The sequence below is a fragment of the Sciurus carolinensis genome, chromosome 19, assembly GCF_902686445.1.
Source record: "Sciurus carolinensis chromosome 19, mSciCar1.2, whole genome shotgun sequence".
Classification (NCBI taxonomy): domain Eukaryota; kingdom Metazoa; phylum Chordata; class Mammalia; order Rodentia; family Sciuridae; genus Sciurus; species Sciurus carolinensis.
Genome location: NC_062231.1, coordinates 15,893,882 through 15,919,024, shown reverse-complemented (window position 1 = coordinate 15,919,024; position 25,143 = coordinate 15,893,882). Strand labels below are relative to the sequence as shown.

General features: G+C 37.0%; 1 protein-coding gene and 1 pseudogene across 3 annotated transcripts in view; one reads left to right on the top strand and one right to left on the bottom strand.

Annotated features, from left to right (window-relative positions):
* Rad18 (RAD18 E3 ubiquitin protein ligase) overlaps window positions 1–25,143 on the bottom strand; it is a 99,073-nt gene that overhangs the window by 60,294 nt on the left and 13,636 nt on the right. For all 3 annotated transcript variants that reach the window (XM_047534730.1, XM_047534731.1, XM_047534732.1), the window contains 4 exons: window positions 15,582–15,919; window positions 13,433–13,532; window positions 9,283–9,467; window positions 255–331 (listed from right to left, as the gene is read on the bottom strand). In XM_047534730.1, the coding sequence (XP_047390686.1) occupies window positions 255–331; window positions 9,283–9,467; window positions 13,433–13,532; window positions 15,582–15,919 (700 nt within the window). The remainder of the gene's footprint in view (window positions 1–254; window positions 332–9,282; window positions 9,468–13,432; window positions 13,533–15,581; window positions 15,920–25,143) is intronic.
* On the top strand, window positions 404–4,257 carry LOC124971125 (putative KHDC1-like protein; annotated as a pseudogene).

Here is a 25,143-nt window from a genome sequence, read left to right as displayed (position 1 = left end):
CAGCAACAGTGAAAAATTTTAGGTTTCTGACTCACTCAAAAATTCTGTAGAACACCTAATTCTCATAAACTCTTGTAATTACTTAATATCTCCATAGGTATAACTAAACATAGGATTGCAGAATGCCAGAGCTAAAATATTCTAGTACATCTCCTACTAAATAAATTTAATAATGGCTGGTTTTAATTTTGTTAAGTATTAAACTTCTCTTCCCCTCATTTCTAACCAGACACTGAAATAAGCCATCAACTTACACTTTCATTGAGTTTACTTGCTTCAAGACGCATCCTGGTCTTCTCCATGTTTTCAAGTTCTTGGACTATTTCGGCAGCTGTTAAAATAAGAACATACAAGCACTATTTATTTATATGTAATACTATTACATAGTTTTGATCATTGTACTATGGTTATGAAAGCTGTTAACACTAGAAGAAGCTGGGTGATGGGTATGTCTCTATTCTGTTCTTGCAATTTTTCAAAGTCTAATATCATTTCAAACTACGTTAAAAATATAACATGGAATTAAAACATTGAATTCTTTTACATGCGTACAGCTTAAAGTATAAACAGAATAAAAGTCAAGTAATTTTGTTTTATCCTTTGAATGCATAGGTATAAACAATAATCCCAGTGGAATATAAAAATTCACTTATTCGTATGTTTTTCAATTCTTAGGGGATACCTGCTGAAACTCCAAAATGTTAAATGTAGTACAACAGGTTATTTTTCAAGGAGAGAAAAAAAGTCTACAAATACCAGAGGAAAAAGTCCTGTGTCTAAAACCTTAACCTATAGGTATAATCATACATATCAAAAAGACCTGGAATACATTGTCAAACATTTGAATGCAAATAGCATAGCATTTGGAAACATTATTAAAAAAATGAATGTATTAAAACCAAGGTAGATATGATAGGAATGAGAATCTATAATCCCTGACACTCGGTGATATATTTCTGGAAATTCCTTAAAAATAATCCACTGGGGGGATTTAAATGGCAAATGAAAAAGAATATAAGGGTAGTGTGATAATTGTTTAAATCGTATAGTAGATATACGAGGGAATCAGTATACTTTTTATTTCTATATATGCTTGAAATAATCCCCATTAAAGTTTCTTTTTTTTTTCAAACTCACAAGCCTTAAGAGGATCAATTAAGAAAGCAGCTAATAAAAGTTTATGTTTTCCAAGCACTGAGAGGTACTTTTTGCCTCCCTAATATTATAAAACTGGTAGAAACAATGTAAATAGTACCTTTCTCTGCTACCACTTCTCTCCTTTCCAAATCTACTAAGTCAAGGTAGGTACACAGAAAAGCAAAGGAACCATATGCATTCTATCCAATTCATTAATACAAGTGCCATTCAAGACAGAACATCTGGCAAGCTCTCTTCTAAGGTATTAACGAAAGGAACTTAAAGATCAGCTACAATTCAGGAGTTTCCTTCCATCTCTTTCAGACATAATCTGATTCTCTTAGGAGGTAGAGAGCTGGAAACGAAGTCACTCTAACCCTAAAAGCAAGAAAAAGCTGATAAATCATAAAACCACAATTTTTTTTTTTTTTTTTTTTGGTACTGGGGATTGAACCCACAGCACTTAGCCACTGAACCACAACCCCAGCTTTTTTTGTATTTTTTATTTAGAGACAGGGTCTCACTGAGTTCCTCAGTGCCTCACTAAGTTCCTGAGGCTGGCTTTGAACTCTCAATTCTGCTGTCTCAGCCTCCCAAGCCACTGGGACTACAGGTGTGCACCACTGCTCCCCAGCTTCACAATTGTTTTTTAATTCATCAGAGCTAAAGTCAGAGTCACCAACTAGCCAGAAACCTAAGACAAGAGAGGTAACCGGGGTAGGGTGGGGTCATAAGCACCCGTGAACACAGTACAGTATGCAGGAGAAAAATTGGGACCACCTTACCTCAGAGTAAGAGGATCTCAGATAAACATTTTGATGAACTGCAAAAGACCAAAGGTGGGCTACCAGGAAGGTTAAAAAAGCCCAGGGGGCTTAAGACACAAGGCATATCACACGGATTGCAGGCCGTTTTCTATTCACAGGAGAATCCAAGTCTGTCTTTCAGTGGGGAAACACAGATAATAAGAAAAAAATCTCCCTCCAGATGCAAAAGAAGAGACCCCAGTGCAGGAGAGAGATGAAGTCCCAACCAGATCTTTATCCAAGAAATAAAAGCATTAACCCAATGGTCAGCAAAACTGTTGTTCCCAGAACACAAGTAAATTCCCACTACTGTTGGGGAAAGTAAGCAAACAACCATAGACAAAAACCTCTGGTCCTGCAAAAGGGTCAAAAAACCCACCCCAGGCCCAAACTAGAAGATTGCTGCCACTACGGGTGGTGGCGGGGAGGGGAGGTAATAGAACGACTGAGAACCTTACCCCTCGGGACAAGAATCAAGGTCTCCTGAGACAGCCTGAATCAGTACAACAGAAAAAGGTCCCTTGCTTCCTGCCAAGGACTGAACAGACTCCTAGAGACAAGCAATAGCAAGCTCCCACCATTGGGAAAGAAATGAACATGAGATACAGGATCATAGGGAAAATCTCAGTTATGAGTGGTAGACTAAACACATTAAAAAAATTTTTTTTGAAACTCACCCACCAACCTAAACACAAGGGAGCTTTCAAGAAATGTGAAAATTATGTTGAACTGAGGGTAACCATAGCAACAATGAAACCCAAACCAAGTTCAACTTCAGACTAAATGGGAAGAATCCCAAAGAATAAAGACCCACCAGAAGAAAAGCCACATCTACTTCCAGGCACAAATACGATATAAATACTTCAGTATTCAAATTCATACATATAAAGTCTGGCTTTCAACTAAGACTTGTAACAGCAATAAGAAAGCCAAACTCAGATTGCACCTAGATATTAAAACTATAAGACATGAGATATAAATAACTATTAATAATATGCTAAAGATCTAGTGAAAAAGATAAATAACATACATGAACAAATGGGGCTTTCAGTAGAAAGTATATCAGTAGAAAGTCTTTCCTTAAGAAAGAATAAAATAGGCACAGTGGTGCATGCCTGTAATCCCAGTGACTCAGGAAGCTGAGGCTAGAAGATAGCAATTTCAAAGTCAGCCTCAGGAATTTAATGAGACTCTGTCTCAAAATAAAAATAAAAAGAGTTGGGGATGTGGTTCAGTGGTTAAGAGCCCCTGTACCACCAAGATAATAATAATTATAAAATAAAATAAAAATGCTAGATTGAAAAATAAAAAGTGACAGGATAATCTGAAATGCCTAAGGAAAAAAATGATGAACTTGAAATGAGACTGGTATTATCCAATCTGAAGAGAGAAAACCCCCAAAAAACTATGCAACTAAGTTGTGGGACAAGAGCAAAAGAATAAAACAGATGTAACAGAAATTCCAAAGAAAAAAAAGAGAAGAAAAGAAACAGTTGAAGAACTAATGTCTAGAATTTACCAAATACAATGAAAGACACCAAACTACAAATGCAAGAAAGTCAAAGAACATTGATACAAAATAAAACATAAAAACAAATAGAAAACAAAACAACAACATGCACATCCACATATAATCTTGAAGCCAGAGGGGGAAAAGTATATAACATAAAGAAATGTCCAGAATTACATCACATCTCTAGTCAGAAACTATTTCAGGAAACAATGCAGTAACATTTTAAAAGCATTGACAAAAAAAAAAAAAAAAAAAAAAAAAAGACATTTTCCAGCCAGTTGCTTGGACTTGCCCTGCTCTGAATCAAGTAAGAGTAGTGCACCATTTGGAAATGAGCACTCTTGGCAAGAAAGCATGGTGGACCTTCCTGCAAACTTTCATTCTCCGCTGGTATTTTACATGGAAGAAGATCAGGAGAAGCACATATTTGGTCATGGAGACACCTACCTTCGCTGCATCAAGTTGCATAGCCACACCCCCATTCAGCTGGAGCCGTGGTTCACAGCAACAGGCCAGACTCGAGTTACTGTCACTGGACCAGAGAGAGCAAGGCAGTGGTTGCTGGCCATGATTCGGAGAGTGGGGAGCCAGAATTCTTACTGTAAGTCCCAAGGCCTGGAGATGTTGAAGCGTGTCCAGAGCCAGCCCCTGACCAATGGAGACCTGGCTGGCAACACCATGGTGGAATCAGATACCTGGAGTCTATCACTGGCCACCAGAATGAGTAGGACCATCTCTCTTGAGGCTCCTCAGGGTTTCCCTTACCAATTGCATGGTTGTTTTCAGTTGCATTGGAGTTAGTTCTATCCATAATAAGGGAATGCCCTCCTGGGAAGCCAGATGTGAGAAGTCTAGTTTAGACCTTGTTGAGAAAAACATGAAAGACCTGATAGAAGTTTGAATTTGTGGCCCATCTAATCTCTCAAGCCTTCTAGGCATGTGTATGAAGGAAGTTTCCTAAACGTTGGAAAACTTTCCACTGGCAAAGATATCTAATAAAGCACGCTACCTAATATGTAAAAAAAAAAAAAAAAAAAAAAAAAAAAAAAAGCTTACTATTGTAACAGTGGTTCACATCACCTTTTGAATATAGCTCTGAGGCTTATTTTTTAAAAGAAACAAGCTTCCTTTTTCTCTTCTCCTAGGTCTCCCTCTCCCCATCCCTAACATGGGGGCAGGGAACAAGATTACCCAGAGCTATCAGTGCTCCACAGGAAGGAGATATCTGCCAGAGGATACCCAGTCAGGGCACACCTAGAATGTAGCCTTTGAAGAGCTCCTTTAAAAGTCCACCCCCACCCCCCTTCCTCCTGATGGGCAGAATCAGTCTCTGGGACAGGAGTCCCCTTGTGCTTCTCCTCTGCTAGCAAAGCAATAAAGCTTCTTTTTCCTTTTCCTCAAACCTGTGTCCTTGTTATTGAATTGGCACCGGGGACAAGCACTGAGCTTTTGGCAACACTACTTCAGATTTCTATACCAATGAAGGTATCTTTCAAAAGTCAAACGGGGGGAAAAAAAAACCTTTCTGAGACAACCACAAACAGGAATTTATTAGCAGTCCCCTACTACAACACATGTTAAAGGAAGTTCTCTAAGCAGAAGAACCAGAAACTGACCTCTATAGGAAACAAATAGTACTGGAAACAATAATCATGAAGGTAAATATGAAATGCGCATTTTTCTTTTTAACTACCGTAAGACAACTGTCTCTTTGCTAGGAAAAGATAGCAGTATATTATTTTAATAATATATGTAAATGTAAATTCAAGACAGCAAAAGCACAAAAAGTTAAGAACTGACAATACACTGTTAAAACATTTCATACACAAAGCTAGCTGTATGCTATTCGAAGGCAGGAAGGCAGATTGTAACTAAAGATTTATACTGCAAACTGTAGAGAGACCACATTTTTTGAAAAAAGAAATAAAATACTGAGTCAACTATAAAAATAAAATGGAATAAGAAATGCTCAACTAACCCAAAAGAGTTTTTAAAAAAAAGATTAAAAGACCAAAGCAGATGGAAGAAAAAAATCTAGCAAGATGCTAAATTTAAGTCAATTGCATCAATAATTACATTAAACATGAATGGTCTAAAAGAACCGAATAAAAGGCCAGTCAGACGGGATTTTAAAAAGAACAGACCAAACTGCAATCATAAAGAACCTATTTTAAATAAAAAGACAGATTAGAAATAGAAGTATGGACAGAGATGTTATCATATAAACACTAATGAAAAGAAGACTAGAGTAGCTGTATTAGCAAAGAGGCTTCAGAACAATCAATGTTATCAGGGATAACAAGGGGAATTCAAGTGATAAACAAGTCAATTTACCAAGAAGGTACAACAATCCTAAATGTGTTTGCACCTATGACAGAAATTAGAAATACATGAAAAAGAACTCCAGATTCCAAACAGGATGGACTAGACTCATTTCTCCCTATTCTTCCCCACTAGGGACAACTACCCTGAATACAACAATTTTAAGAAAACGCTGAAAGGTACAAAGATGGACTGCTGAGGATTGACTATCTCACTGTACTCTATAAAACCAAAATACCCTCTATAACTGAGGGCCATATTCCCCATCCAGAAAATGGGTCCCAACAGCGCCCAAATCCACAAAGGAATAAAGGCTTCTGTGAATCCATTGAGGTCTGCTTCCCCTCTGCTTCCCGTCCTTTTGTGCTTACAGTGCCAACTAGCAAGTGTGAAGGGAGCAATGGACCTGGGAAATCATTTCATGATCACAGAAAAGACTAGGCCGGGTAAAAGTTACTACAGAAAACTAAATATATAAGCGAAACATTAATAAGGTAGAGAATGGTTATCTGGTGTCAAAATGTCTCTCTACAGATTTCTTATTAGTGTGGGGGAAAACATCGCATACACAATGGAGACACTGACCTGGTTATTAAACTAATATCACAAAAATGGGCTTGAAAGTATCAAGCACCCCTCAGAGTGATATTCTGAGGGAAAAAACTTCACTTAACATAATTTCTGGCCATGAATGGACAACCTCGATAAAATTACAAGGAAACAAAGTCAGAATGAGAACCACTATATTAAGCAAAACACACACACACACACACACCAAAGACTATTTTTTTAAAAGGTCAATGTCATGAAAGACAAAGAAAGACTAAGGAATTATTTCAAACTGAAAGAGATTGAAAAGATAATATAACTAAATGCAATATGTGATCCAAAACTGAATCATGTCCTTCAGGGGGAAAAAAAATCCATAAAGGCCATTATTGGGTTCACTAAAGCAACTGGAACAGAGATGATAGATTAGAGTATTCCAGCAAAGCTAAATTCACTGAAATGGATACTGTACAGTGGCAATAAAGAGTATTTACCCCCGCCAAAGAGATACACAATGAAGTATTTAGAGGTAAAGAAACAAGGTTACACAATTTATTCTCAGAAGGTTTAACAAGGTAAGTGTATGTACGAATATATGCACACCCACACACATACCCACAGAGAAAAAGAGAAACAGTAAGTCACAAAGCAAATGGAACATTTTGTGTACAGGGTATATATGTGTTCTTTATGATACTCTTTCAGCTCTCCTAAATTTTAACATCATTTCCAAATAAAAAAAAATTTTTAAGCACATGCCTATGATCCCAGCTACTCCAGAGGCTGAGGAATGAGAATCACATCATAAGTTCAAGGCCAGCCTGGGCAACTTAGCCAAACCATATCTCAAAATAAAGAAGGGCTGGGGATGTAACACAGTGGTAGAGCATTTGTGACATACACACTCACGTACCACACAGTTGTCGTTTTTTTTTTAAAAAGAAGGCAAACTTAAGATCTTTTCAGACAAACAGAAGCTGAGAGAATATGTTTCAACAATATATGTACATTACAGGAAATATTAAGTTTTTCAGGGAAAAGTAAATGACACCAGATAGAAACCTAAATCTACACCAAGAAATGCAGAATGCTAGAAGTGATAAAAGTGTAGGTTGTCTTGTTTTCTTTTTTTTTAAAGGACTAGGACTGAACCTAGGGACTCACACACTCTGCCACTGACTACATCCCCAAACCTTTTTATCTCTTTTTTGAGACAGGTTGTGCTAAGTTGCCCAAGCTAGCCTTGAACTTGCAATTCTTCTTCCTCAGCCTCCCAAGTAGCTAGGATTACAGAAATGTGCCACCATGTCCAACTATTTTTTATTTTATTTAAAAGAAAAGTGACAGCTTAAAGCAAAAGGTATCAAGGAGTATTTAACATACACAGAAGAAAAATCTATGACAACAAAAGTAAAAAAAAACGGAAGTTATAGGATCTTTACCTTATGCATGAAATAGTATATTATTTGAGGGTAGACTGTAATAAGTTAAAGATGCATATGGTAATCTAGAGTAATGAGCAAAACCAAAACAAATGTTTGTGTGTATGCATACCTGCAGAAAAAAGAAACTCAGCCTCCCCCACTATACACCCACAACACTTCTGACACAAGATGTGTGGCCATTTCCCCCCACATATCGTGCAAGCAAGCAATTCTTCAAAATACACCAGCTGTATGCTCAATTCGTTTCCCTCATTATCTACCTTGACAGAGCATCAGATCCCACAGGTTGAGGGCTCTGTCCCATAAGACTGCCCCTCATGTACTTCCAATACCAATCAGAAGCTACAGGTTGTCTACTAGTGTTTCTGACTAACAAGGGTTTGCACAGGCCAGTTGTGACAGTGATAACGCTGCCCCTCTGCCAGTTGTTCTTGGCAGACATACTTTTGGTTCCCTTCCCTTTGCTCAGCATCTTAAATTCTAAAGAAAAGTCAAACCTAAGTGATTAAAAGGTTAATTGCTAAATAATCTTTCTTTAGATTTATAGAACCCAGAACATCTAGTGACCTTCAGATTACATCCTAATGTTTAATACCTCTTCTTACTCTTTAGTCCTATGCATCAACTAGCAAAAAGCATAGGTTTGCTGTGAGGTCTAACTAGCAGAAAAGTAATATGTTTACATAAAGAATCGTAGGAACTAGACCCAGAGGTCAGGATAGCAATGTTTTAGTCAGACTGGGGTGGAGAGAATGACACACACCATGGATGACAGAGTCCACCTGGAATGTACAGTCTTCCTGCCCATTCTCTCCTGTACCTCTTTTCCTTCCCTAGAAACCCCTTTTGCATAACTGAGTTCTCTAACTTGGGCTTCATTGGAAGATGATAGCTCCCCACATCTTTTCAGGGTGCCAGTTCTTGAATAAACCTGATTCCCTTCCCACCAACTCTTCTCTCCCCAGTATTGGTTTTCAGCAGCAAGTAGGCAGGTTTGGGTGGTAACACCTCCTTAGGTTTCATTATTTGCTAGAGCAGCTCACAGAACTCAGAGAAACACATTTACCAGTTTACTACAAAGGGTATTTTAAAGATACAAATGAACACCCAAAAGATGAGACACACAGGAGGGGGTAGGTAGTATTATAACTGAGGTACAGAGATAGCAAGTAATTTGCTCATAGTCACCCAGGCACAGAGTTGAAAAACTGGGACAGTAGCCCAGGATCTTTAGATCCATTCTTCACCACCATGCTATCTGAAAAATGCCTAAGAAACTGGCAATAGTGCGGCCTCTGAGAATGGGGACTTGGGGACTGGGAGACAAGCTAAGAGGAAGGCTGGTTTACTGTAATAGTCTCTAGGCATCATTTGAGGGAATAAATTTGCATATCTTATCTATTATCTATTATTACTTATTCAAATTTTTTCTCTATGGTTTTTAATCTCTGAGCTACCCAGAAATATTTTATCCAGAGGATAAGCATAACTCATTATTTTATTACTTTACCTGATTTAGGATGTAAAGCATCACACTGGGCATTGTACATATGTACAAATTCTTGGTGCCTTTTAATAAGCTGCTGTTTATTTCCTTGAACAGACAATCCATGCTGTTTTAGTTTTTTCTTTAAATCACGATCAGAGAGCAAGTTATACACGGTTTTAGGCAGCGGCTTCCTTTTGTTAATAGAACTGAAAAGGAAAAGAAAAAAATGATCTCTGAGGATTATTGTGAATTATCAAATGCTTTCATTTAAAACAATAATTTATCTTCTGACTCAACACCTGGATGACTGGGAGAATAGTAGAGTTATTAAGATAATAAGGGAAAGAGAAGAAGGACCTTGTTTGTGGAAAAGTTGACTGTGTTTGACAATGGTGCCCCTAAGATGCCAGCCACATTCAGGCAGAGAAGTCTAGACAACTCCAGAAGTAAGCCTTAGGTCTCAAAAAGAGGTCAGGCCTAAAGATGCAGACGCAGAAGGCTTACATGGAAGACTTGTGGACTCAATGTTATGGGAATTTCACTTAGAACCACACTCATGTAGGCCTGATCAATTCTCTTTAAAGCATGCTTTTCCTAAAATGGATTGTATGGTTTCCATACAAAGTTCCTATAAAAATCAGTTATGTCAAATGATTATAATATATACACTACTGAGGGTTAGGCTATGGGTGTAGCTTCTCTAGAAAAGGTTCTCATCAACAGGCAAACATGCCACTCAAATACTAGGCAATCATTTTGAAAGGAACTAGATAAATAAAAGGGCAACTGTCAACTTTACTCAGCTCATCACCACTACTGAAAGACAAATTCAGAAAGTTGACCAGTCAGTAATAATCTTCAAAGAAGACAAAGGAAAACAAGAATAAAAAAATATGACAAGTTTTTGTCCTCTTCAAAGTCAAGTATTTATGTCAATAAACACATAAGATCTTATAAAAAGTGTATTAGGAAAATTACCACCTGGATTTTCATTTTTCATTCTATTTACATAACAAATACACTGATACACTGATAATATTTTAAGTGTAACAAAGCAATGTTATGTTATATTACCTTCTCCTACTCTTTGCCCCAAAAGTTAAAAAACATTATTTCCTAAAAATAGACTATAATTCAAGCTACCTGCAAATATCAATGACTTCAGAAAAGCTTCATAAACAGGAACTCCTTAGTGAGTTTTAATCCATTTTATCTGATTATAGCATGGCTTCCTGAGTACAGCCCCTGGTTTAGCTTGATGGCAATTAGGCACTTAGTATGTTTTTGAGGTGGTCATTATAACTGCAATCATTTCAAAATGAAATCGGAAAAAGTTCAGGTAAAAATTAATAGGAACTAGAGAGTAAAAGGTTTATCCCTAAAGGAAGAGTTTACAAAGGATCTGCATAGAACTAATTTATACAAGCTGTGCCTCCAGAATACCTCAGATTCACCTGAGGGCTTGAAGAAGGGTTTGGTTAAAATGCAGATTCTCAATCCCTTTCACAACATCTACCCATGTGGTTCAGGTCCAAAATGGAAATCTAAAGTCTATACTTTCAGCAAGATTCCCTAGGGCACACCTGATGCAATGGTGCAAAAGGTCACACTTACAGAAATATTGCAGTCAAAAAATACAAAACAATCATACATGTCTCTGTGAACCAATAGTGCCATTTCCTTACTAAACCATTTATTTTATGCTCTATTCACAAAATCTAAAAGCCAGAAATAACTACTTAACTATAAAAAGACCTGTAAGCCCTCAACAGAGTATTTTTTTCCAAAAATTCTTCTTATAATGACAGCAAATTTGACTCTATAGGATTGATAAAATTATGGCAAAATAAAATCACAGTAGGTAGCAACAGATGAATCATCTTACAGGCATTTATAACAAGCGTACACGGAGAAATAATTCATTGATTCCTATCTAAAACACTTATTTTATCAAGGATAAATGGCTAAATTTATAACTGTGAAATTCTAATAATAAATCATACTGTTCACTGGAATTTACAATGAAAAGTACCACCAGATATCAACAATTTCTATCTACAATTTTAAAATACAAAGCCTGATAAATGTTTCCCCAAACATGAAAGTGACATTAATATTTCTTCCATGACTTGGTAAAACTGAGTGATGTATTTAAGGGTCTCAGAATCTGAGGACATGAAAAGGTATAGTCTTTGAATCAACTAGGAGATGATTTTATATAGAATGGGTTAAGGGTTGTCATCCATAACTAGGAGATGACCTGGGTATTGGGGAGGAGACTGAAAAATAGACAGAGATTCCTCTAAGCAACCAGACCCCAGGATGGGATGTAAAGACAGATGCAGCTGAATGTTCCCATAAGTGTGTCTGACCAATTCTGCAAGATGTCAGTTATGAGGACAAAAAACAACAGTTATCTGTAAGGTAGGGCTTTAAGCAGCTTCAGTACACTAAGACGGTAATACAATATGCAATGCTTCTAAATTATACTATAGATCAACTGGCAGGACTCTAGGATTCTGTGGAGCAGGATCTGGAACCACTATTGGAACTCGAACTTAACTACACATGAATAACCTGATCATAGCATAAATTGACACAGCTAAATACAAACAAATGACAGATGCATCTAGAAAAAGAGGAATTCAAACAAAATTATCAATGTTGATTCCTTACTCTTTAAGGAGAAAATACTCCATATATATGTGGGAAGAAACACTTATAAAGAGAAAAAGAGGTCATCCAACTCTCATGGCTTATAGGAAACAATCCTTGGTACTGTCTAGTCTCATAAATCCTTTCTAACTGGGCAACCTAAAGATCTCCATTTTATACTCACCAACAAACTTACGCACTATGCACACAGATTGTCCCAGATCTGCCCCCCACTGTAAAATAACAAAACACCACTAAGCTTTACGTTACCCAGTGTTAAATTATAACACTTTCCCCCAGAACCTGCATTCACTTCAAATCTATTCATGAAAATTAAGTGACACCTTTTTTATGTTCAATTATAACAAGCAGTAAAATGGTTCTGCCTTATTAATGTGGTGTTTGGAAAATAATCTTCCAAGTTCTTCAAAACAGATCAAACATAAGAGCCCATCATTCTATTCATCCCCACTTCCTAGCAACCATTCATTTCTTCAGCATCCTTTCCCCCTTTCCAAAGTTCACTAAATTATCACCTATTTTCTCTGCCTTTCCTCCTGAAAGTTTCCAAAGAGTCTTTGCACAAGGTTCAGGACAACTTCATTACTGGACTCTTGATCTTTTGTACTCACCACTTTGTTCCATTTATCATCTGTTCTCTCCCTGGAGACAGTGGAAGGAAAGAGACTAAAGATTTAAACAACCTCTATTTTTAAAAATGAAATCATCCCTTGATCTTGCTATTCATTCTTTCTCTCAACTACCACCTCATTGCTCTCATTCCCTTCATCACCAGACTTACCTAATTTGCAATTTCTGCTCCCTTATTATCTTCATCAGCCACTCGTTCCTTAATACCCTATAATTTAACTTAAATTAAAATTTCATTCCTGAATAACTTTCATGTGTAAAAATAGTGAACTAGTTTAAGAAATTACTGTTACTTTGATGTATAAAGGAGGCAGAATAGCATAGTAGTTGGGTGTAAATACTGAGCTGACGACTTACGGTGAATTGGAGGCGAGGACATCATGTTTTACACATACTCTTTTTTGCCATTTTTACATATGTACATAAATGCCTGGTCAAAAAATAAATGTTTGAAAAGGACTCATGTAAACTTCTAAAACTTTTGAGCATCCTAAGGACCAAAAAAAAAGATTTCATGTGTTCCATATTCAGAGTTTAGCCTTACTCGTTTTGATCATGGGAGTTTGTGGAGTTCTAAAAGTCTAAGAAGAAAAGAGATTTTAAAAGAATTGAATTCTAAGTCACTAATTTCTCAAGTCAAAAATTCAGTAGCTACATATTCAATATAGTTAACTATATTTGGCAAAGTACAAGCTCAGGGGGAACAAAAGGAGAGGGAGATTTGATCAATAGAATTTAAGGAAAAGGTGGGAGAGAGAAAACAACTGGTCACTGGGATGAAATGAATACTCAATTGTTTCTTCAGGTTTATGAACCATAAGAAGCACCTAGTTAAAGCAGCTTGGGCTATGCTCAACTTTCTTACCTTCTGAGGCTTTCCTTCTTCTCTTCACTTGATAAACAGGTGTCTAAGTGCTTATTGATGTGATTTTCTAGAATGTTAACCCCACAAACAGGACAATCCACTGTATTTTTAAAAAGAGAAACAGAGACTTTACTATTTGTAGAAAGGGCAAAAATATATAAGCCAGTATCTTTCAGCAATTAAGATAAAAAAAAAAAAAAAAAAAAAAAAAAAAAAACCATAATCCCAACTTAACATGAACTTAGAAAAGTAAGAGAAAAAGAATGACCCAAAAGGGCAACAGCAGCAGAACAGACTGGTTAGTGGGTAAGAACTACATCGTGGGAAGTTACAATGCTGCACATAGGCTGGAAATTGATTTATTAGAAAATGCTCTGGTTGCCAGGTACAATGGCACATGCCTATCATTCAGCAACTGGGGACGTTGAGGCAGAAGAATCACAAGTTCAAGACCAGTCTTAGCAACTTTTCAAGATCCTGTCTCAAAATAAGAAATAAAAAGGAAAAAAAAAAAACTGGGGATGTAGTTCAGTGGTAAAGTACCTCAGGTTCAATTCTCAGTACCAATAAAAGAAAAGCTTTCATTAAATCTTTTCTACCAAAGTATGGCCAAACTATAAAACTAATTTTCTATTTTCCCAAGGCTTTGGAGCATCCCTAGCTATCCCTATGATAGCACAGAAGCAATCATATCAACTAGAGGGAGATAAACTGGCCTGGGGCAGTTGAGCAGGTAGGTACAGCTAGATTAAAGCATTTACTAAATAAGATCAACTACTGTTCAAATTTGTCAAAGTTTACAAAGTTGTTAATTTACTTCTCGTTTATAATTCCATATATAGTGATAAAATTAGGAAATGCAATAATTCTCAAGGTGTTTCATGGAGTTGCAAGGATCTGTGGAGGAATCTCAAGGCTTAAAGGCCACTACGGATAATAGGCAGTGAACTAAAGCAGGGAGGGGAGAAGATTTCATTTGGAAAAAACATTCTATGAAGCAAAAATGTTAGCAATCAATCTTAAAAAAATAAAATAAGAACAGTCAATTGGTAAAAAGACTAAGGATAAAACATACTAGGAAATTTAAGAGGAATTTATAGTCCCTTAAGAAAAGTAAAACATAAGTACTAACAAATTAATTCAACCTAACTTTAAAAATCACTAACAGCCTTGCACTGTGGATGGCATAGGTTTAATGAAGATATAAGACAGTGTTTCTGTCTAAAAGGTGCTCTGAACTTCACTGGCAAGAAAAAAACAGATAACAAAAGGTAAAACAAACTGATATATTCATGAACAGAGAAGCAAACAGTACACAAAACAGGTAGGAAAACAAGGGTGGTAGCTCTCAGTGACATGAGATATGGATGTTGTCTAACCCTAATCAGTGAATAGTTTAGGATCTGAATGGTCTAAAAAAGGCGTAAGAACAGGGGTCACCAAACACTCTTAAGCAAAGGCTAGGTAGTAAAGAATTAGGGCTTTCTAAGTCATATGGCCTCTGTCACCAGTATGCAACTCTGCTACTGCAGCATGAAAACAGTCAATCCATAAACAAATGGATATGGCTATATTCCAGTAAACCTTTATCTACAGAAATAGGTGACAAGGCAGATTTGGCCTTGGAATTGCAGTGTGCCAAACCCTGGCTGTACTGGAGGAAGAGCAGGAGATCAGTTTGGCTTGAGCTGGGTTTCTGAGAGAAAGAGGTAAAAAATAAGGTAGAATGGCCAAGGTAGGTACCAAATCATCATAGGCTTTAAATGACAGGCAAAATATCATGGAGGTGCTCAAGCAGTGGTATAAGAGGATAAAAACAGCTCTTAGAGATTAAATGGGAACTAGTATGTTAGTTGGGGGCGAGAAAGGCTTTAAAACTGAGAAACAAAGTTACTTTGATGCTGAAGTATAAACTATTTCTTTTTCTTTTTTCTTTAAGAAATCAGCCTCAATTCTACTATGAGAAAGAAAAAACAAACATATTTAAAAAGTACCCACTATATCAATTTTGAGATTGAGAAAGGGAAAATCTGGTTTGTACCTTCCTAATCCTTCCCCCTAAAAATTGTTGCCTATTTATCTTTATGTCATATGAATGAGAATATTTTCATTAAGTAAGAAAGTGCACATTAAAAAAATAATTTTCTACCTTTAGAAACTTGCTTCAAAGTGGATGTAGAGGGTATCTCATGACCATTAGTATCTGAGGAGCCAAGGGTTGTCTTTCCCATAAAACATGCCTCTTTGGTCTCCATAGAAGTGCTTGCCTCTTTCTGAGGGCTGAATTTGCTGTCATTTTCTTTTATTGACAATTCTAATGTAGAACCACTAGTTTCTCTGATCAAGAAACTGTCCATTAATCTGCTTCCCTGCTTTAAAGAATGTTGGAAACCTCCAGGAGTATGTACTTTGACAGCAAGCTTCTTAGAAGAGGAAGAAGCAGGAGATATGGGTGGTGACTCTAACGCGAAATGCAACAGATGATTCCTGGAAATACAAAAAACACAACAGATAATTAAGATATCAAATTATATATAATAAATTTATGGGAGCTGTTTTCCTAATTAACACTTATTTCTCTGAAATATGAAACTTATACCATAATTACAATCAAACCAGAGTTTCTTCTAGAATAAAACATGAAGCAAAAAATCTAACTTAAAAGGTAGTTAATATGTCTACAAAAGGAAATGGTAAGATTTCTGGTCATGGAGAAAGGCTTATGCAAGACTTACTATCTAATGGTAAATAACTTTAAAATCTGGACAAATCTGTTTGCAGACACTGGAGTATAATCAACACAAAACTGTAATCTCTGAGAGAGACACATGAAGTGATCCAATGTTCCCCCAAGATTTTACCCTTGGAAGCATTTTCTGGGAATTGGGTAAGCTCATCCAAATAGGATGGATAGGACACAGAATAGGGTGCTTGGAATGTATAAGCCATAAGAAGGAAACCCAGAAATGTGCTCAGAAATTCTCATCCATTTGTGATCATCTCAAAATTGAACAATTAAAGAAAACCACCTGGTAGGAAGCAAACACTAGTAAACTGAAATTTCAAAGGTCAGTTCTACAACATTGTCAGTGTTTGTGTACAACCAAAGCAGAGAGACCCTTGTGAAGACCATGGACATCCTGGCAAAATTCCACAAAGACCACACCTTAAGAAAATGGACCACAGTGGACAAATATAAACAAAATTAAATAGAACAACCTAACAGAACACTATAGCAAGTTTTGACAGAACAAAGGTGAAGAGCTGGCAATTTAATTGGCTGTCCTAACAAAATTCAATATATTTCAAAGGAAGATAATTTGTAACTTCTACATTTTGTCAGCGATGTTCAGTACACATTTAAAAACTACTAAACATGCGAAGAAACAAGAAAAAAATAGCCACTAATGAAGAGAGAAAACATTCAATAGAAGTAGATCAGAGGCAATCCAAAAAGCAGCATTCAAAAGAACTGTGGTAAATGTATTAAAGAAAAAAATACAAATGAATTAAAAAGTACACTATGAAAGAAAATTTTAAATCCATTTAAAAAAATCAGTGAACATTCTATTATTACAAAATAGCATATCTCCTGACCTTCGTGAAAGGGTCTAGGAAGTCGGAGCTTTCAGGAGCTATAGGTTTAGTTGCAGCCCTCTTGCAGATCTTCTCTACCAGATTCACCTTTCTGATTCTGCTTTTGGGTTCTGTACTAGCTTCCGTTTGGGGGGCTGGGGAGGAGAGGGACAAGGCAAAAGGAAGGAAAAACTGAGACTGGTGGTGATAGAGGGACCTTTGTCTGAGGAACAGGCTCTAACTCTGCAGTAGTCTCTTGGCCTCTAATCAGCTCTTAACCTGTCCTTTTTTCTCTTGTCCTCTCCCCATACTCTCTTTACTCAGTTTCTGGCCTTAAGACAGGAAATATGGCAAGATGAGATATACAGAAAGGTGCTGCATAAGCTGATGTGTGAACCAGAAAGAACAGAAAACCCAGATAGTGATACTAGAAAGTCTTCTGCAGGAACACGTGCATGAACTTTGGACTCGGTACTTTGTACTCTGTACTCAGTACTTCATTTCTGACCTATAATAGCAGAAAGAAGTTCTTCAAAGCAGCTTGCAAAAGTCCTCTGCCCTTAGGGAGTGGGTTGCCACCTGTAGAGGCAACCCTACCATAGTAAGAAGATGAGGAAACTGAGACCCAAAAGATAAACTAATAGAACATACCAGAAGAGAAAGGCCAGTATCATGACAACTACGCACAGTGAGATGAAAATAGAAGGACCTGTGAATCCAAATAAGCCTGGTTTCGCATCCTGGGTCTACAAGTACCAGAAGTTTGTGTAGCTTTGCTGCACCATGTGTGGCATTTGGGCCCTCTCTGGAGGTGATGACTGCCTTTCTGTTCGGTGTCCAAGTGCTATGAAGACTGCACATAGGGGTCCAGATGCATTTTGTTTTGAGAATGTCAATGGATATACCAATTGCCGCTTTGGATTTCACTGGTTGGCAGTGGTTGACCCACTGTTTGGAATGCAGCCAACTGGACTAAAGAAATACCATGATTTGCAGTTCTGTCATAATGGTGAAATCTATAACCACAAGGCACTGCAATAACATTTTGAATTTGAAAACAAGACAAAAGTGGATGGTGAGATAATCCTTCATCTGTATGACAAAGGAGGAATTGAGCAAAACCATTTGTATGTTGGATGGGGTGTATGCTTTTTAATTTACTGAACATTGCCAATAAAAAGTGTTCCTAGAAAGAGACACCTATGGAGTCAGACCTTTGTTTAAAGTCATGACAGAAGATGGATTTCTGGTTGCAAAGTGTTCAGAAGCTAAAGGTCTTGTTACATTGAAACACTACATAGCTCCCTTTTAAAAAGTAGAGCATTTTCTTCCAGGACACTATGAAGTTTTGGCTTTAAAAACCAAATGGCCAAGTTGCATCTGTGGAAATGGTTAAATATCACCACTTCAGGGATGAGCCTCTGCATGTCCTCTATGACAGTGTGGAGAAACTCTTCCCAGGTTTTGAGATAGAAGCCATGAAGAGGAACCTCCTCATCCTTTTTGACAATGCTGTTAAGAAACGTTTGATGACAGACAAGACATAATGGCTGCCTTTTATAAGGAGGCTTGGACTGCAGCTTGGTTGCTGCCACTCTGCTGAAGCAACTAAAAGAGGCCCAAGTACAATATGCTCTGCAGACACCTGCAATTGGCATAAAGGACAGCCCCAATTTACTGACTGTTAAAAAGATCATACTGGAAGTGAACATCACGAAGTTCTTTTAACTCTGAGGAGGGCGGGCATTCAGGTCCTAGATGAAGTCATATTTTCCTTGGAAACTTATGAAATTACAACAATTCAAGTATCTCTAGGTAAGTATTTAATTTCCAAGTATATTTGGAAGAATACAGCATGGTGATCTTTTCTGGAGAGGGATCTAATGAACTTACACAGGGTTACATTTATTTCCTTAAGGCTCCTTCTCCTGAAAAGGCCAAGGAGAAGAGTGAGAGGCTTCTGAAGGAACTCTATTTGTTTGATGTTCTCCGAGAAGACCAGACTACTGCTGCCCTCAGCCTTGAACTGAGAGTCCCATTTTTGGATCATCACTTTTCTTCCTACTACTTGGCTCTGCCACCAGAAATGGAAATTCCAAAAAATGGGATAGAGAAACATTTCCTGAGAGAAGCACTTAAGGACTCCAATCTGATACTAAGGAGATTCTCTGGAAACCCAAAGAGGCCTTCAGTGATGGGATAACCTCAGTCAAGAATTCCTGGTTTAAGATTTTCAGGAATATGTTGAACATCAGGATTGATGATGCAATGATAGCAGCTGCAGCCAAAAATTCCCCTTCCATACTCCTCAAGCTACAGAAGGCTATTATTACCATCAAATCTTGAATACCACTTCCCAGATGGGGCTGACTGGCTGGCCCATTTCTGGATGCCCAGTGGATCAATGCCACTGACCCTTCCCCCTGCACTGAGCCATTACAAGTCAGCTGCCAAAGTGTAGGCACTCTCCAAGCTATGGAGTAAAAGCAAATGTTTCTTCTTTTTTTTTTTTTTTTTTTTTTTTTTTTTTTTTTTTTTTTTTTTTTTTTTTTTGCGGTGCTGGGGATCGAACCCAGGGCCTTGTGCTTGCAAGGCAAGCACTCTACCAACTGAGCTATCTCCCCAGCCCCAAATGTTTCTTCTTGAGGTGTAGGAGCATTGGGGACAAACAGGGGAGCAGTGAGAGTCACCACTCAGGCCTACTTGGGCATGAAAAAAATAAAAGTCTTATAACTTACACAAAACAGCATTCTAAACTGAATGGATATAATAAGAGACAGCAGAAGATGGTATTAGTAAACTTGAAGACAGGTCAACAGAAAATATCCAAACTGAAGCACAAAGAGTAAAAAATGGAAAAAAATAGAAACACGGTATTTACCCAACTGATGAAATCAAAATGAAAATTAAAAAACAGTGAGTTGAATCATTTCATAGGAGTTTGCCAAAATGGTCTCTAGAAGGAAAATTTTAATAAATTAGAATCAAGAGTCTGAGCTTCTAACCTAAAAGCTTAAGAAATGAACAGCAATTAAATGCAAAGGAAGGATTTAATAACAGAGACTAGTGGGGCTGGGGCAATAGCTCAGTGGTAGAGCGCTTGCCTAGCATATGTGAGGTACTGGGTTCAATTCTTAGCACCAAATTAAAAAAAATAAACAAATGAAATAAAGGCATGATGTCCATCTACATCTACCAAATATAAATAAATAAATAATAACAGAGACTAGTAAAATAGAAAAGAGATATTCAAGAGAAATTGAGCAAGAATTTACACTGTCAACGGGATTTCACAGGCTTTCTGTAGAAAGTTCAATGTAGTCTGAAGCTTCCTTTTTCTTGTAAATGCTAGGTTTGCAGAGAAAAGGTGTGATAGACTGTCAAAAGAAAGCTTACTATACAAAAGTTATTGTTTGTATTTTCTTCCTTTTTTGCAGTGCTGGAGATTGAACCCAGGGCTTGTGCTTAGGAGGCAAGCACTCTACCAACTGAGCTATGTCCCCAGCCCTGCTGGTTTTTTCTTGATAAAACCTTATAAAACCTCTGACCTAAAATATGGGACAAAGAGTACCTACCCTGTAACCCTCCCCACTGGGTATCAATTTCAAAGAATTTCCAGACCTAGGGTTCCAAGATTTTTAGGCATTAGCCCCTCTGGACAGCTGTAGCTTAAATAAAAATGCTTCCTGAAAATCCCTCAGTTGTCCAGGCTGATCTGTCCTACATTAGTCAGTCAAGATTTAGAACATTTCTGTCTCTTCAGAAATTTCCCTTATTCTGTACCTCCGGGGGCAGTGACCATACAGGTTTCTATCATCAGATTATTTTTAAACTCCATGTACTGGAATCATATGGTACAAAATCATATGGTACTCCTTTCTTTCACTTCATATACTGTTTTTGTTATTTGTCCCTGATGTTGTGTGCATTGGCGTTTTTTTTTTGTTTGTTTGTTTTTTTTAATTGCTGAATAGTTCCTTTGTATACACTATTTGTTTGCTCATCTACCTATTGCTGGTTTTGGATTGTTTCTAGCTTATGACTGTTGTGAAGAACACATATATGGAAGAATCAAGTTAACCATTAACTGACAAATGTTTAAGGTGGTACAAGTCAGGAAAGAGCATGAGTTCATTATACTATTTTCCCTATTTTTGTATGTTTGAATTTTTTTTAAAAGTTAGAAAACAATAGCTATAGTGGGAAGAAGGTTAAAAGAAAAACTTAAGGACTAGGTCTTTGAAAATAAACAGAAATTTTAAAAAATACAAAACCCGAACCATTAATAGTCTCTTCTCCTTCCATTATTGAGATTTGGCACTAAAAAGACCATTATGACAAAGGAAAACTGTCACTGATGAAACACATGCACACTTCCCAGGGGTGGGCCTTTTCAGCTAAGTGTCTTATCTTACAGATAACTCTTTTTTACTTTATTCCATAAGACAGATAAATTTAATTCTACTAATTGACTTTCTTACTTCAATATATGTCAATGAAGACCAAGGCAAATAGTATCATAATTGCCATAAAACTATCCCCCTGCAAAAAATTAAAATTTCAATTTTATTTATCCAAGTACTGTCTACTCTTGGCAGAGAAATATAAACAGCAAGCAAACCAAAACCTAATTTTTTTTTAAAATGAAGCCAAGTATGGGGAGACCAGCTTGATTTTTTTTTTTCTTTCTTTCTTTTTTTGTGCTGTTGGGAATTGAACAAAGGGCCTTGCACATTCTAGGCACTGCTCTAAAACTAAGCCACAGAATTCCCCATTGAGATGTCCCAGAAGAAACAAAAAAGAAAGTGGAGGGCTAAACCACCTGGTCCTCTGAGGAAACATTCTTTCATCTAGGAATAACAAAGCACAAAGCCTAGGGTCAGAGCACAATTAACCAGTTTGAGAAGCAGCAAGAAAGCCTGGAAGCAAATAAACAAGGGCAAAAGAAAGCAAGATTACATAGGGACCAGAGGTCTTAAGCTTTTGTTCCAAATGAGATGGAAAATGCTAAGTTTGGATGTTAAATGGTCCCCTAAGGCCCATGTATTAAAGGCTTGGCTCCCAGGGTGCTGCGGATCTTTAAGAGGTTGGGCCTAATCAGAGGTCATTAGAGATAGGCCTTCAAAGGGATCTTTATCTTTCTACCCAGCTCATTTTAAGGTATACGAATTACAAAATGTCTCCTAGTTTTAAATGCCATTTGCATATTCATGGCTTCCAAATTTACAACTGAAACTAGATTTATCCCCCTAAGTCTCCTGTCCTGTTTCCCAGTTCAAGATTGTGAGCACCTGTTCCAACATGCATTCCCCACTATGATATGCTGCTATCACTAGAGGCCTAAATCAATGAGGTGTGCCCCCAATCTTGGACTGGAACAGAAATGCAAGTCAAAATAAACATTCTTCTCTTTATAAAGTTAACTGCCTCTGGCATTTTGTTGTAATAAGACAGCTGTCAAACACAGGGAGCCACCACTGGATGGTTTTAAGCATGATCTGACTTTTTTTTTTTTTTTTTTTTTAAGGGATCACTCTGCTATCTTCAGGAAGGACTGACTGTAAGAGGGCAAAAACTGAAATAAGGTCATTAAGAAGTTACCACAGTCGTGTAGGCTGACACTGGCTTAGAAGAGATTCTGGATGATAATGATAGGGAGCCAAAAAGCAGTTAGATTTTGGAAATTTTGTGAAGATGGAGCCACCTGGATTTACTAATGGATCAATAGATTAAGTGGTACAAAAGAGCTCTTTCTCTGCTTCTGGATCCTGCCATGAACTAAACAGTTTTCTACCACCAACCCTCCTTCCATGATGAACTCACCTTGGGTCCAAGTAAATGGAGTCAACCATTTACAGACTGAGACTTCTAAAACCATGGTCACAATAAAAAGTGAAAATGTTCTGTATTCTGGAAACACTCACCTGCTTAAGAAAAACTTAGATAAAAAGAATTTTGGACTTTCAAATTGGCATTAATCTGGAGATGCATCTTCAGAACTTCCTGCTTGGAATAAGGACTAGGATATGGTATAAGGAACCATTTTTCCAGATAATCCTGAGGAATCCCATGGACGTTTCAAGAAGGTTTACTGTTCACATTGCCAAATCAATTTCCCAAGATGACCAGAGAAGGGATGCAGCACTGAGCAAGACAATTGACGGATAGGTGTAGAAGCCCTCATGGAGGACAAGGAGCATGAATGCCACCCTCCCTCTGACCAGGGAGGTCATCATCCAGGGCTGTTTTGTCCGAACTCTTATCTGAGTCCCTCAGATATTTATTAAGCTTAGAATAATTTTACTGGGTTTTACTTTTTTAAAAAAATATTATTTTAGTTGTAAATGGACACAATACCTTTATTTTATTCATTTTTATGTGGTGCTGAGGAGTGAACCCGGTGCCTCACTCGCACCAGGCAAGCGCTTTACCACTGAGCCACAACCCCAGTCCTGAGTTTTACTTTTATAGTTTTCATTTGTTTCAAGCAACGTTTATTGATAATATTTAAGGAGAAGACAATAAACAGAATTTTTCCTTTCTTATTTATTTTGAGTCATTAAAAGAAAGAGTAGATCATTTTAAAAGATGGTGAAATGACACTATATGTGCATGTAAACTAGAAGACTAGATCTAGTCTTTTTCTAATTGCTTGTCAACAAATTTGCTTTACTTTATACTTAGCTTCTGCAGTGTACAGAGATTTCCATTTGGAAGGAGAACCTCTCTCAACTCTGCCTTACCAAGTGGCCTACTTATCTTTATAGCGATGACTTTATTTTTTCCTTACAACTTCAGTTCACTAGTTTTAAGTATCTGGAAAATATTAAGACGTATATTAATAAGTAATAAGTTTGATCTTGAAATTCCTATTATAATTTATTCAAATGGATCTATTGGAAATTATTAGTAAATGTTTTAAATAAAGTTATGCCTATTTAACGGTGTTTAAAAAAAAAAAGTAGTACAAAAGAAAGTCGTCAAGAGTTTTAGCCTGGGTAGCTAAAGGATGGCACTGCTGTTTGATGAGATAAGGAAGAGCAGCAGGTTTGGAATGGGGAGCAGGACAGTATCGTGAATTAGGAGTTCCCTTTGGACATGTTAAACAGTTGTTCTTAAGAGTTCTAAGGAGAGATGTTTGGTAAGCAATTGGATTTATATCTGGCTGCAGATAAAAATTTGGAAGCCATGAACATACAAATGGCATTTAAAACCAGGAGACATTTTATAATTCATATACTTTAAATGAGCTGAGTGAAAAATAGAAAAATACTAATTCCCAAATTGATGCTTTCAATTAAAATAAGTTGGTAATTTTCCCTTAATTGTCATCATCCTTACAAAGTGAGCTAGTATTTTAACACCTAATAGCACACCAGGCACTCAGATTATCTGTTAGACAAATTATGGACTTTCAGAGCTGGAAAGACTGTTAAAAGATATATCAACATATTCATTTTTACAGATGCATAAAGTCCCAAGGAATTTAATTGTCTTGCTCAAAGGCATCCAGCTAGTTATTAGCAGGCATACTCAAATTAGATCACTAATACTCAGGCATAGTCCACTATATTTCCCTCCATGTGGTTTCTTTCTCTGAATAACTATCTGTGACTCAAGAAACAATAGAAAAATAGGGCTGGGGAGATAGCTCAGTTGGTAGAGTGCTTGCCTTGCAAACACAAGGCCCTGGGTTCAATCCCCAGTACCACATTTAAAAAAAAAAAAAAAAAAGAAAGAAACAATAGAAAAAATCTTGCCTATTTGTTCTATACAAAAAACCTTACCTTTTTAAAATGCAGCTAAAACAATTTTGTGTAGAATTTTACTTTAAATTTAACTGCAGGCTTGGCAACAACTTGTATAAAATAAATCAATAAATATCCACAAAAAAATGCAGCTAAAAATCAAGACTCAAAATAGGACTTTGGGTAGACATAGGCAGTCATTAAATTGAAGCAATTGATTTAGCTCAATCAGTAACTAAAGTCCCTGCTATGCTTTTCTTATCTAAAAACTTGCAAACAATAGGGATCCATTTGGTTAAACAGGTAGACACCCAACAAAGCACAAATTCTGATTAGCACCTTAGGGCATCAATATATATAAGGGCAACACCATAATAAAAACAAATA